This window comes from Diadema antillarum, unplaced genomic scaffold (assembly GCF_040938485.1).
Source record: "Diadema antillarum isolate AM-2024a unplaced genomic scaffold, OU_Dant_1.0 seq00000485_RagTag, whole genome shotgun sequence".
Lineage (NCBI taxonomy): Eukaryota > Metazoa > Echinodermata > Echinoidea > Diadematoida > Diadematidae > Diadema > Diadema antillarum.
Genome location: NW_027271448.1, coordinates 54,155 through 67,500, shown reverse-complemented (window position 1 = coordinate 67,500; position 13,346 = coordinate 54,155). Strand labels below are relative to the sequence as shown.

General features: G+C 39.6%; 1 protein-coding gene across 1 annotated transcript; it reads right to left on the bottom strand.

Annotated features, from left to right (window-relative positions):
• Positions 1 to 7,500: 7,500 nt before the first annotated feature.
• On the bottom strand, positions 7,501 to 11,975 carry LOC139733625 (small ribosomal subunit protein eS25-like). The gene is made up of 4 exons (XM_071644436.1): positions 11,949 to 11,975; positions 10,339 to 10,422; positions 9,181 to 9,364; positions 7,501 to 7,700 (listed from the first exon to the last, which is right to left on the bottom strand). The coding sequence occupies exons 1-4, from the start codon at positions 11,949 to 11,951 to the stop codon at positions 7,627 to 7,629; spliced, it is 345 nt and encodes a 114-aa protein (XP_071500537.1). The 5' UTR covers positions 11,952 to 11,975; the 3' UTR covers positions 7,501 to 7,626.
• Between the last annotated feature and the right edge of the window lie 1,371 nt (positions 11,976 to 13,346).

Sequence of the window (13,346 nt, the reverse complement as noted above, 5' to 3'; positions counted from 1 at the left end):
TGTAACTACAGACATTGAACTGAAAGATAGTGAATAGAAATTAATTGTGCCTTTCCCATCGGGACACTGATGGTGTCCAAAATCACATCGATTCTTATCGCGCTACGTTGAAGCAGTGATTAAGGTTAGTAACGTTCCTGGAAAGTGATGGTGAAAGAAGTGAAAATCATCCTGTTTTAAGGTAAATGGAGGAACTTCAAGAACTGTATTCAAGAAGATTTTCATCGTTGTGATTTCTGAAAGCATTTGCAGGAACTATTCCCGTATAATGATAATTGGAACTTAACAGTAGCAGCAATATGACCTAGAAATGGACAAGTTTACAAACTTATCACGACTTTGCATTTCATTGTAGGGATTAGTCCTATTTCGTTGATCCCATGGTGTGATTTTCAGCAGTGGCTATCTGCGTTCTGCAAAGGAAACACAATTACAACTGGCAGGCAATTTCTTGCACGGAAAAGCAGAATGAGACAATAATTTGTTAGTGAATCTTCGCACAATGTGGATGTAAAACAGCATATCTGTACCGTCACGAACTGACTCAAAGAGAGCGAAAGTTGAATGTCATGAAGGTTGATGCGGGTGCTTAAAGATGTAACCATGGATACTCGCCAAATGAGGACATTTCTGCCCGATATTCGATCGCGGATGATGCAACCGCAGACGACGTCTCAACTCTACCAATACCTGGCGTCGACCGCCAAAAATGAGCCGCATCCCTCCGTGCACCCGATCAGCGAGAACAACTACCTTCAGCAGGTGCCTCTTCCGGAGCAGGCGCCCTTCAGTCGAACGTTCCCCGTCCGAAAGGAAATCCTCACCAGATTGGCGCTGCTACATGGGCCTATCAACAAGCGGGTGGCAGCAGGTGATAATGGGGGAGAGAGCAGCAAGCAAGGAGGGATAGATCTCACTATGCTGCCAGAGGCAGACGAGCAGCTGTCCCCGAAGCTATTGCAACTCAAACGAGGGATGCTACACGGGAAAGTGTTCAGGCTTCCCGCGCTTGGGACTTCCAAGGTGAACCTCACCGCTCGGAATCGGCGCGAAAGCGGGTTGTCCGAACATCCCACACTGGTGTCCTACTCGGGGAAACTTCACGAAGCAATACAGCTGCCAAGGCTCTTTGGAAGCGTCAGCGACACGGAGGAAATAACGTCCAATTTGTCCATAGAGCCGTACCCCTTCAACAGTCCATTCGAACACAGTCCTTCGGAAGGACCACCGGTGAATACGCCCGAGTCGGTGCCACCACAACTACTTCCTCCTATCAAGAAGAAAAAGCCGAAGAAAGCCCCGACAGCTGTGAAGAATCGCGTCGAGCAGAAAAAACGCAGATGAAACCGAAACCGAAAAAGAAGCGAGTTAGGAAACCACCAAAGATCATCAATCCTGTCAAATACAAGGCGCCGACAGCCTACGAGCAAGAACTAGCAAAGATGCATCCGGTCAAGAAACTGTTCTCCTACTCCAGTGCCCTCGAGCGCGAATTGCAGCGACACATACCGCCGCGTCTGCCCGGCGGGAAACTGAAGCCGGTGTATAAGCGAACCGAAGACGGTGAGATATACATCCCTGACCACCCATTGAGCATCAGGGCCAACCAGCTAATCGACAGATCGAAGGAGGGTGAATTAATTGCGGACGAGGGCATGAGTGTCATGATAACCAGACGGAAGTACGAGGACCTGGACGACTTCCTGGAGAGAAAGCGTAAGATATTGATGCTGGAACACCTAAAGAAGCAGCGACTAGGGGTCACCTTCGAAGGGTACGACTACCACGCCAGGCGGCCCGTCAAGGATGAAAAACCAAGTACCAGCTCCAATATCGGAAGCGAGAATACCGCCTCACATAACTCACAGGACGATACTGATTGTGACGATGGTCGAGGTGGTGGTGGAGACGCGGAGGACGCTGGCGACAATGAAAGAGGAAGCAAAAACAGAGTTCGGAAACTTTCGTTGTCGCTTAGTATCTCCGGGACGCTGAATGTTGGTAAAGACGATGATAGGTAAACTATAAACATTTGAAACTGCACAGAAATTAAGTCACGCGAATAAATTTGAGTGGTTTTTATTTGCCCATGGAGGCACGTCTATAGGTAGACTGTAGTCCGATACAGGCTTGTAGTGAAGATGGGTATCAGATAATTTATGCCATCCAAAATTTGTTCACAGATATGTTGGTTAACCCGTTTCCTTGTGACTTTCCCGAATGCTTTCCATCTGATAACCCACGCAGGTTCCCAAACGCAGTGACTTATTCGGTCATTGGGGATCACGGGGGTCATAGAACTCTCAAGTAAGCTTGGATTGCATATTTACATTTTGTTTATTTCATACAAGAATTTGTTGCAAAAGAAGTGAAGCACCATATTCTACCGTCTTAAAATAATTCTATCATCATATACAGCAAAGTGAAACCTTTTCATGTTTAGGCCCTACTTTACTTTTTGCATAACGAGGAATATTTTTTTTTTTGTGATAAAAAACGCACATATTTTCCATATTATTTACATCGTTTTTCGAAACATTAATCGCAAACATCTCAAGTTAACAAGAACGGATTTGATTCGCTTTGCAATCAAACTCGTCATTTATTCCTATCGAGAAGGCAAGTGAGCAAATTACATCCAATTTACTATAAAACAATATTTTCGATTTTTTTTTAAGTGTCAAAATAATGAATTGCAACAAATTTTTCTAAGACGTGGATTTCAATATGTCCAGATTGTGTGATTGCTCACCTAATACGTGATTGAAAAATAAGATTTGTTACAAACTTGTCCCATGACGTATCTCAGTATATCGTATTGCCCATTGCATGATGGGAAAGGTTATCTTCGTTGAAAGTTTGGGGAAATCATTCAAACCCGAGTTTATCCACTCCGAAGGATAGAATTGATCCGCAACAAGTGCTATGCAATAATCAGCAGCGATGTGCGTGATCATTTTCCTCAATATCTGACATGTTCTAATAATGATCATGGGTTGGTTATACAGCCTTTGTAATGATTCACTTCCGTGTTGAGATGTGTGATCCCAGTCACCCGACAATGTGTACTGTTTTTTTTTTTTTTTTTTAAATAGAGCATGCCATCTTATGTTTCAGCTGTGTATGAGTCTATCTCATTCAGGATATTAGGATTAAAAATAATACCATGGTCTTATCTTGACCTAAAAACAGAAGCCTATTATTTATACTAAGATAATGGTGAATTGAGGAAATCACAAATACAAGTTACGTAATATCAGATGTGGATGAAGAAAATACGCGTTCCTATCCGATGGTATACAGAAAAAAAAATCATGTTAATATACAGTTGCTAATTTTTTCGCATACCAAACATGAAGTGAATAGATTAGTACTTATGATATTGGTACACAAATATTATAATATATATTCAATAATAATATATTCAGAAAACAGTATCTAATTATTATGATATTCAGTATCTCTATTTCTTTGTCTCGTATTAATGCATTTAAAAATACCCGCATTAACTGCTACATACGTGTTATCTATCATTATTATTATTATTATATTCATGATTAACACTCTTTGTGTGATGATTATCGTTGTCATTAAAAACATTGGTGAAATCATTGAAGTTAGAATCATCTTTATTACTGCCATTGTAATAACCTGTTACTTCAACTATGATCCTAATATACAAGGACATTCATTCTATTGTTAATCAATTCATGCACCTGTACATCTCAAAAGCGCCACAAAGACATTTTAACATGATTCACTGCTTTGATCCCATCATCGTCACCGCCAGCAAAACGGGAGAACAAGACGGAGATTCGAGAAATTTAAAACTATATGCACAGAAGAAAATAACTCACAAAAATCAAGTAAAGTGAATGTGCAGTTGTGGTGTATGTTATAAGAAATCATGCCTCAAACAATTTCGCTTGGGATAAGCACGCAGTTTTTAAAAGAAAGCAAACATTTTGGTAGAATGATTGTCATTTGTGATCTCAATATTTCACTTTCCGCAGCTTATTCCAGAGCAAAAAGGGATGGTAATGGTAGAGAACAGGTATATCTTGCCATTAGCAAGGTCTTATGCGTGTGCGAAAATGTGCGAATCAGCAATTACCCATCTTTCGACACAAAATTTGTAATGTTCCCAGGTTTTGCGCCCTGCTCCTCATCATCTGTATTTATTCAAAGACATTTCCGTCTGAAAACGGCACATCAGCGAAACAAGACTAAAATGAGGGAAACGATTATTTTGGTAGTGACGATACATGATCACACAATCGTCATTGTCCAGACACCTGAATGCACTCATTAAGATGCACATTTAATAATCAGGTGGCGGTGGTAATAATGGGATTAAAGAAGACCTCCGTTCAAAGTCCATGTGTAGTAGGTCCATGCTTGAACACGTACCCATGCAAGATTACCTATACTAGTATCACAAGCCGGCGTTAGCGGCTTTAGCATAGGACGCCCTCTACTGTTTCAACTGCGAGTTTCTTTCGTCAGTGCCGAATTATACTCCAGTACATGCGCTACTGTCATTTCTGGACATGTTGAGCCCCCTGTGGTTGCTAGTAGGCAAGCTTCCCCACGAACGTGATTTAAACAAGATTCAAATCCGGTCATCAATATTCTGAAGTTACCGAGGGTCTTGACTAAATTGGTTTTTCACATTGTCAAGTTTCAAGCTTTTTTCAACAAAACAGTATGTCCCCCCCCCCCCAAAAAAAAAAAAAAAAATATATATATATATATATTATATATATATATACAATCAGATTTTCATATTGATAACACCCAATATCATTAACCTGTCTAAATGCTACTTCAGAGTCTTAAAATAAACATCTTAGCTCTACTTAGCAGAAAACCCAATTCAATTTGGTTAAGGGGTCACACAGAAATGTGGATTGTTGTAAAGCATGTCATGAGTGTGATTCGTCGAAGTTTAGCACTTGGATGCTCTTGGAAATGCATTTTAATGTGTGAACACAATAGACAGAACTTGGAGGGAAGAGATTCTTGACATGCTCTACAAAATTCCTCAATAATCTTCGGCTGCGTTTATCGACTTTCCCCTGTTTGAAACGGCTTTCCAAAGCCCTTTCCAAAGCCCTTTAGAAACGGCTTCCAAAATACATGTAGTTGCGTTTATCAACTCTTCGCGAACACGATATAACTGGCCTGTCACTGCACAGCTGCATTGCGACCCGAGGAGGTCATATAAGGCGTGCATTGTTCGTAACTGCAGTACAATACTACAATGTACAAAGCCGTTTCGAAACAGCTTTGCGTTTATCAACTTCAAAAGGCTTTTACAAACAGATTTATGAAAACCTGTTTAGGAAACCTGTTTGGAAAGCCACAAATTTGCGGCTTTCGAAAAGGCTTTCCTAAAGGGCTTTCAAAACAGCTTTGCGTTTATCAACTCGTAAAAATTCCTTGAAAGCTGTTTGGAAAACCTGTTTCTGCCGAGAAAAAGAGTTGATAAACGCACCCTTCGACTACTGAAGCAAATCAAATTGGATTTTCTGTAAGATGTGGGCGATGAGTTGTAGTTTCATACCCTGAAATTGTATTTGGATGGATACACTATTTTTAAAATTATCATAGCGGAGGGTACCGTTGTAATTTTTTTTTTTATACAATTTGACAATTGCTAACAATCCCTCCTCCCAACTTAAATGTGGGGGACTGGCATATAACATGGAAATTATGGCTGTCAATAGGTTTATTCAGTGAAAGTTAGTAGCACTGGAAAACTCATTTAATGCATGGATCTACTAATATTTCAGAAATGGTCTGAATTGGACAGTTCAGGATAAAAGTCTAGGTTTACTACCAATCACTAAATTAAGCTCCAAAAGGGCATATTCTGATGTTCTTTCTTTCTACTGTTCTTAGCAAATTGTAAGGGAAAGACGTGCCGTCAAAACAAATTTCGTATTTTGTTTTCTATTATGTTTTACTTTGTTTTTCGGTGTTTTTTCCTTTGTTTTCTTAATGAAATTTGTCAGTAATTCTGTTCTGAACATGAAAATGCGCTAATACATGTAATTCATTTTAATCAATAAATAAAAAATAATCACATTTTTATAAAATTTGGCTGAAAGCTAAGTTTGCATTGAAATTGTGCATGAATTCATGTGTCTGAGCAATTTTTGTTCAGATTTGAATTTATGCACAATATCAAAACAAATTTTGTATCAAAAGATGCAGGAGACTTGAAAGAATAAGGTCATGAAACATTGCGATAGCTTTTAGTGACGGAGAGATATTGTATTGCACGGAATGTCGAGGAAAGCCTCCTAGGGCACCACCACCCCCCCTCAAAATTACCTAGAAAAGAATGGTCATGACGCTACTGCAAAGTTAATGTAACCCTCCATGATTAAACGCATACTGATATGCATTATGTACAAAGATTGTATTCAGTATCACATCTAAGTCTACAACATAAACAGTCAATAATGTCTCACATGTGTATTCATGATGTACTTCTGATGTACATTTGAACAGTGCTTGTGTGAACATGTGTGTGTATGTACGTGTAGTATTGTATGTGTGTTTGTAGGTAACCGCAGGCATATTGAATCAGGGAGGTAGTCTTTGCACCTCCCATGATAATTTAGAGGTTGAGTCTTCACTTTACAGTCAATATCTTCAGTACAGTACCAGATACAACACCACGAAATTGTTATCACTAATTTGACTCACTGCAGAAAATCCCAAGTACTCTTTAATTTCACAAAATCACTGCATCACCTCATACAAAGTTTGAAACTACCACAACATCATCACAACATAATGTGTTACCAGTCAAGTCATTATGTCACATTACCATACCACACCAATTCAACTCAAAAACAACTTCACAATTAATCACATACATGTACACACTTGCATGCACACTCAAATACAGAAACAGTGTATACCAGTAAAACAAACACACTGCGACACCACAGTCAGACAGCTGCATCCCTGCATTCAGGAACAGAAAATGTTTTTTCTTTAAATTCTCAGCTTGGTGTAAGCCTGCGAGCAGCAAAATCTCTCCACATCAAATTTCATCAAAAATATAGAGGTCTATCTACCTCTCATCTGATTCTACATACACAAAATCTCAAGTTTGATGTTGTGTTTCCCAAAATCTATGACCATCCCCCCCCCCCCTCAAAAAAAAAAAGGTGAACCAGAAGTATTCTCTTTTTCTAGTTCATTCTAAGGTTCCTCCTAGATTTCTTCACAAAAATATTCTGAATGCCTGTATGTCTCCCCCCCCCCCCCCCCCCCACCCACCAGCTGAAAACAAAGCCAACAACCCAATATATACATAAGTCCACTGGTGGGACATATTTTTAATACAGAGATAGAGCCCTTCTTAGACTTTCCTACAATGTGGAAGTTAGAAATAAGTGATTCACAAATACAGCTGCAGCCAGGGCAAATTCTGACACACATTGAGAACTCTGAAAAGAACTGAAGACAGCACAACAGTAATTCCTCTGTATACACTGAGTCATTTATTATACATCACCAGGTACCAATCAAGCTTCATTCTGTACACCCCTGCGGGGGGTAGCCCAAGGTCTTCATGGCCCCCCTCTGCTGCCCTCGCTAGACGACCTACGCCTCCTGACCCTTGGGGTTACGAGTGTAGATGATCTGGGAGTGGTGCTTCACCACCAGCTTAATCAGACCTGTGAGACGCAAGTGAGAGAAACAGAGACACAGAGATAAGACAATGCTTCACACTGGCACTGGTCCGACAGTCCCTGACCAGTAAAAATTGCTCTCGGACCGGTAACTTTTTCTGGAGTGGACCAATAAAAAATGGAAATAGAGGTTACTGGGCAGCCCTGGATGAGAGGAGAAAAATGGACAAAAGAAAGGTGAAAGACAGATTACATGGGACAGAGAAAGATAGAAAGAGACAGTTACAAAGGCACAAGATGCAGAAGACAGAATGCAAAAAGTGTTCAGAGAAAGCATGTGAAACATAGCCACATTAGATGAAGGAAGACAAAGAGAAAAATTTGAGACAGTGATACAGAGAAAATGAACAAGTCATTTAAACAGGTATAAAACATGACGACCAACATCTCCAACTGAGGTAGGAACATTGAAAATATTTCCCACTGCCAAAAAAAGATTTCACAGTGGTAGTTCTACCAACACCAAGTGTGGTGGTTCCGTACCACACTTCTTATTCCTCTTGGCACAGTGCAAATCCAAACCATATCCAGGTTATTGGCAGACAATGCCTGGTGCATTCAAAACAATACAAAGCACAAGCAACAAAACCAACAAACTCCTCACAGAATGATTTTATATTTCAAATTTTATTAGCAATTTTGATAGATGGAAATATACTTTTAACAAAGTTCTGTACAGTCCTATGTAAAAAAAAAACCTGCTACACACAGGGAATTTTGTATAGCACAAGCAGTCAAAATGTGTATCAAGAATGCATAGCAAATTGTATAGAGGAAAATTATTCTCTGCAACACTAAACTCTGGTACAAATGTAGTTCCCTTCAGTGATACTACATCAAATATTTGACAGGATTTTTTTATGTGTGTGCTTCTTTGATTCGAAAAGCTACCTTCTAGTCCATTATCAGTGCCTACAAGGAACATCATTTTAAAAGGATAATGAACACAATACTGTTAATTTGACATCGCAGTTTTGACTTCTACACATACAAACTTTACACGCGAGTGGCGAGAATTTCTGACTCAATTCCTTCTCACAATTTGATACAAAGTTTGTACGCTCAAGTCACACAGTTGCTACAGTGATACACCCCTTGAAAATACTTGATCCCTTCTAACCAAAACTTTCTGATAAACCATACATGCGCAGAAAAATTATAGGGAGTACTGTATATCGCTGTTGGAAAGAAAAACACTTGAATCTCAAAATGCCACATGTTCAGGAGAGTGAAAAGACAAAACATGACAGCCAAAAAGCCCTATAATTGGGATCATCTTTCCTTTGACATGCCATGGTGGCTTCACTTTGGGGGTAAGACAGCAAAGATTTGGACAAGGGTAGGGTGACAGCATCACTAAACTGATTACCAGTATCTAACAACAAACCCCAAAATAGTCATTTTCACCAAAACTTGAGATGTATACAAGGTTTTGTCACTCCAACGACGAAATATGATGTCTTACCTTTCCTCAGGAGCTCCTCCAGGGCATACCTAGCGAGGGAGCCGCGGATCTTGAGACGCTCAGAGACCACGGATGGTGTGATCAGCTTGTAGGTAGGGACTTCCTTGTACAGCTTGTCATAGGTGGCCTTGTCAAACATCACCAGGTTGTTGAGCTTGTCACGAACTTTGCCCTTTGACCACTTCTACTCGGGTAATCAAAGCACATGGAAAATAAGAATAATACAATACAATGTTTGTAAGTATAACTGACATACAGGAGATTTAAATTAGTAATGTTTTCTACACGGAGCTAAACTGGAAGACTATCATACATCTGCACAAAGTCATGATTGCATTGGGGCATCAGTATTGGTGATTCTAAATATTCTAAACACTTTCAAGTATCTTTCCTTTTTTGAGCAATTATGGTATGCAATAAACAGAGTGTAATGGATGAGCACTTCATCCCCTCGCTATCTTTTACTTATTTTGTCCCCTCACTAGCAACATAAAAGATATACAGTAATATAGGACCATACTGCGGCAAGAACAAAGAAGTAACAGGTAATGGTTTTCACAATCTATACCAGATAACTTTATCCAATGACAACACAGTAAAGCAATCAATCAAATGAAGCAAAATACACCGCATTCACAAGAATTTGACAATCGATAAGCAAAACAGATGGTAAGTAAAAAGAGAGAGATGAGTTGCTTTGTGCTACATCTCAAGGCAATTTACAATGGTTGGTCTTATAACAAATGGAGTATGCAGAAATAATGCTGTTTGCTAAAACTTGTAAGAAAGTACGGTAACTTGGGTCAGGACCTACCAGTACACACAAAATACTCAGTAAGGCGAGCGTTACACGAAAGATGACATGACCATTATTAACACAAATTCACTTCATCCATCAAAAGAAGATACAGTATATCATTACAATCTTCTTCTTTTTATAAATGTGGAGAGTTTGGGTGTTTGAAACATTTTTATGATATTACACTAAACACTATCTCCCTCTGAGTTTACTAGCAGAAAGCAAAAAACAAACAAAAACAAAAACAAAACAAAAACAAAAACAGAACACAAAACAAAAGGCTCTCACAGACAAAGCGACCTTCTCTAGTACCGGGTACTACAATATTGCACAGATTTCACGCTAGATGATGCTCATACCTTCTTCTTGGCCTTGCCTCCACTGCTAGACTTAGCAGCTGGCTTGGAGGACTTGGACGACTGCTTGGAGTCCTTCTTGGGAGGCTGCAGATTGGACATGGAAAGAGAGAAAAAAGAAAATGCTACTGTTGGCTACCAAGGCCATCACTTCATTGACAAGCTTTATGAGATGAATCAGAATTTACACTAAACTGTAACACTATCATTCTGCCAAATATGGACCAAGGTAAGAGAATGTTTAAACAACATACTGCAGGCTAGAAATCACATAATATTACGACAGACTCAACTTTTCCAAAGTGTGCGCGAATGAAGTCCAGTGTTAAGAATCAGGGTCGCCGAAAAAGTGCTGAAAATTGAAAAATACGCCGTTCTGTTACAATATATTTTGCTTATCGCAAGCTCAAGACTCACAAGAGTGTGATGGTATCCGCAAAATCACAAAAGATTTAAACAAAATCTCCGCATGTGCCGATGCAGTGGCTAAATGAACAGGGGTTGAATGCAAGTGCTCACTCGCCAGAATTCGGACACCAACGGGTGCCGCGACGTCCCCGATGCAACCTTGTGCCAACAAGGTATGACAAGGCACATTTTTCAGCCGCCTTGTACGTGCACTGACATTAAACGCGCATAGCGCACATCCAGATTCTGGAGGGGCCAGACGGATGCAAGTGGATTATCAAGGTGATATATTTCGGGATTTTGTGAATTCTATGATGTAGTTAAAAAAAAATCAACATTGGGATAAAAATAGTTTAATATATTTTACATTGTTGTAAATATGATTTTGTATGTATTATTTTAGTCATACAGAAAAGCTGAATGGTTATGTCAAGTGTCTAAAAACTGGTGGTTTAGACGTCTACTCTAACCGAGAATAAAAAGTAAGATTTTAGATGGATTTTTGGAGGTGACCAACACATTCCTGTTGTGAATGATTGTGCAAGTATGTGAAATAATGTGATGTGTGTGTGTTGAGACATATAATTTCCTGGCTTGCGTGCGATAAGGGATAAGTGTCCAGATTCTGGAGGCCGGCTGAAAACTGGGGGCTTCACTCTTAACTAAATAAGTAACGTTAGTAAGAAAAGTCTTTGATCTTTTTTATACGAGTTATAAATGTGGAATGGCCGGGACAGGAAGGCAGTAAGGAGACCAGCGTACGAGTACGAGTATTTTGATAGTGCCCAAAGCGCCCAAGAATAACTTTCTGGTATGATAAAGGAGACTGGAATAGTGGTAATGTAATGAAGCCAGAGTGCATCTCCACAAATCCTTCACGCACACGTATGCACAACACGTGCACATCATGAATGCAGTCCTACTAATGGACGCCATAGCATATACACTAAACACTAACAGCCTACAATCAAAGGAACTCACGTAGCACAGCATAGCGCATAGCCGGCTGGCCTGTGACCACTGCGAACGTGCCGTAGGTTTACATGTAAATCACACGATAACATAATAATAAATATTGATTGCATTTCACAAGGATAATGGGAGTGTAGGCAAATTGTCTTATTTATCAGATCTTTGTCATTTTGTCCATCACACCTCAGAGCAGTACAAATTTCAAGAAATTTGTGAGAGGTTTACAGTCATACCATGTTCGCGGAGGAAAATGTGCGAAGAGAGAGAGAGAGATTTGATCAGGCTCGTCCTGTTTCTTTTGGTTTTTTTTTTATTTCAAAGACTTTTTAAACAATTACTGTTTAGTGTAATCTCACCATATAATGAATTAAAAAGTACAAAAATATTTTGATATGTTTTATATTTTATTTACAAATTTACAAATCATAATTCTCTGATAATTATTTACGATCTGATTACATGCATTTGCAGGACAGGATTCGGATCGGACTCGCAGTTTGGTAATGATCCCATCACTGAACTCCGATCCGATCCGATCCGATTTATCGGGGAGGCGCTGCACGCATGTACGTCCATGCGATATCAAAAGTCCACGATATTAAAATGATATTAACTCTTAACGTGCCATGGTCGCCGAACGGCGACCTTAGTCCTGACGTGCCATGGTCGCCGATCGGCGACTAAGAAGAGCAAGAAAAACATTGGTCATTTAAGTTGTTGTGGTACCATAATATGTTACACCAAGAAACTGCCACTGATATGTACTGGTAGCTGATTAGCATAGCCATCGTTTCCACTAAAAATATGAGTATACTTACATAGGAAATTTTTGAGTAAATACGTGTTTTTTTCAGCTAGATGTATTTTTTTCGCGTCGGGAAAATCTGCAGAGAGCGCACCCTCTGCGAGCTGTGTATAGATCAAAATTCTCATTGATAAACCACGCGTGTGTATGCTACTGAATATATGCGTGTGTTGTCTATGCATTTCCACTCGCATTGTTCTGCTTGGGTGCTCTCCTGCGGGAGAGGCTTTCATTTTGTCCCTCAAAGAGGTTCAAGCTTTCGTTCAGCGGTCAAGTCTTTCATCCTTTTGTCTTGGTGAACTTCACTAATCGTCCCCATGCTAGCATATACAAAGGAAAAACACGCTTTTGTTCTTGTCTATGCACATGTACCGCGGACGGAAAGTAGACCTGTAAACAAAGGTCTGCCGATTTCAATAGAGTGCGCCCGCCCGCAGTCTGCATAGACAAAAGAAGGATTAGTAGGTGCTTCCTTCTCAAGTGGACAAAAGACACTATTCCAGGACCCGGGATTTACTTTAGTTTCAAATACAATATCTGGGACTAAAGGACTCAGATTTGGGAATGAGTTACCGAGGCAGAAAAAGAAATTGAAAAGACAAATTGAACTGCCAATATCTTTGGAATTATAACGTTCTCTAGAAGACAAATTTTTTATCATTTGAAAGAGGAAATGTAGCTCTAAAACTTTCTCACAGAGTCAAGGGAGGGTTCTATTGAAGAAAAATGACGACTGACTCTTTCTTTACATACTACACAAACATTTATATTAATTTTTTAATGATATCAATTATTTCTGCAATATTTCAGGTTCAGATAGATATTA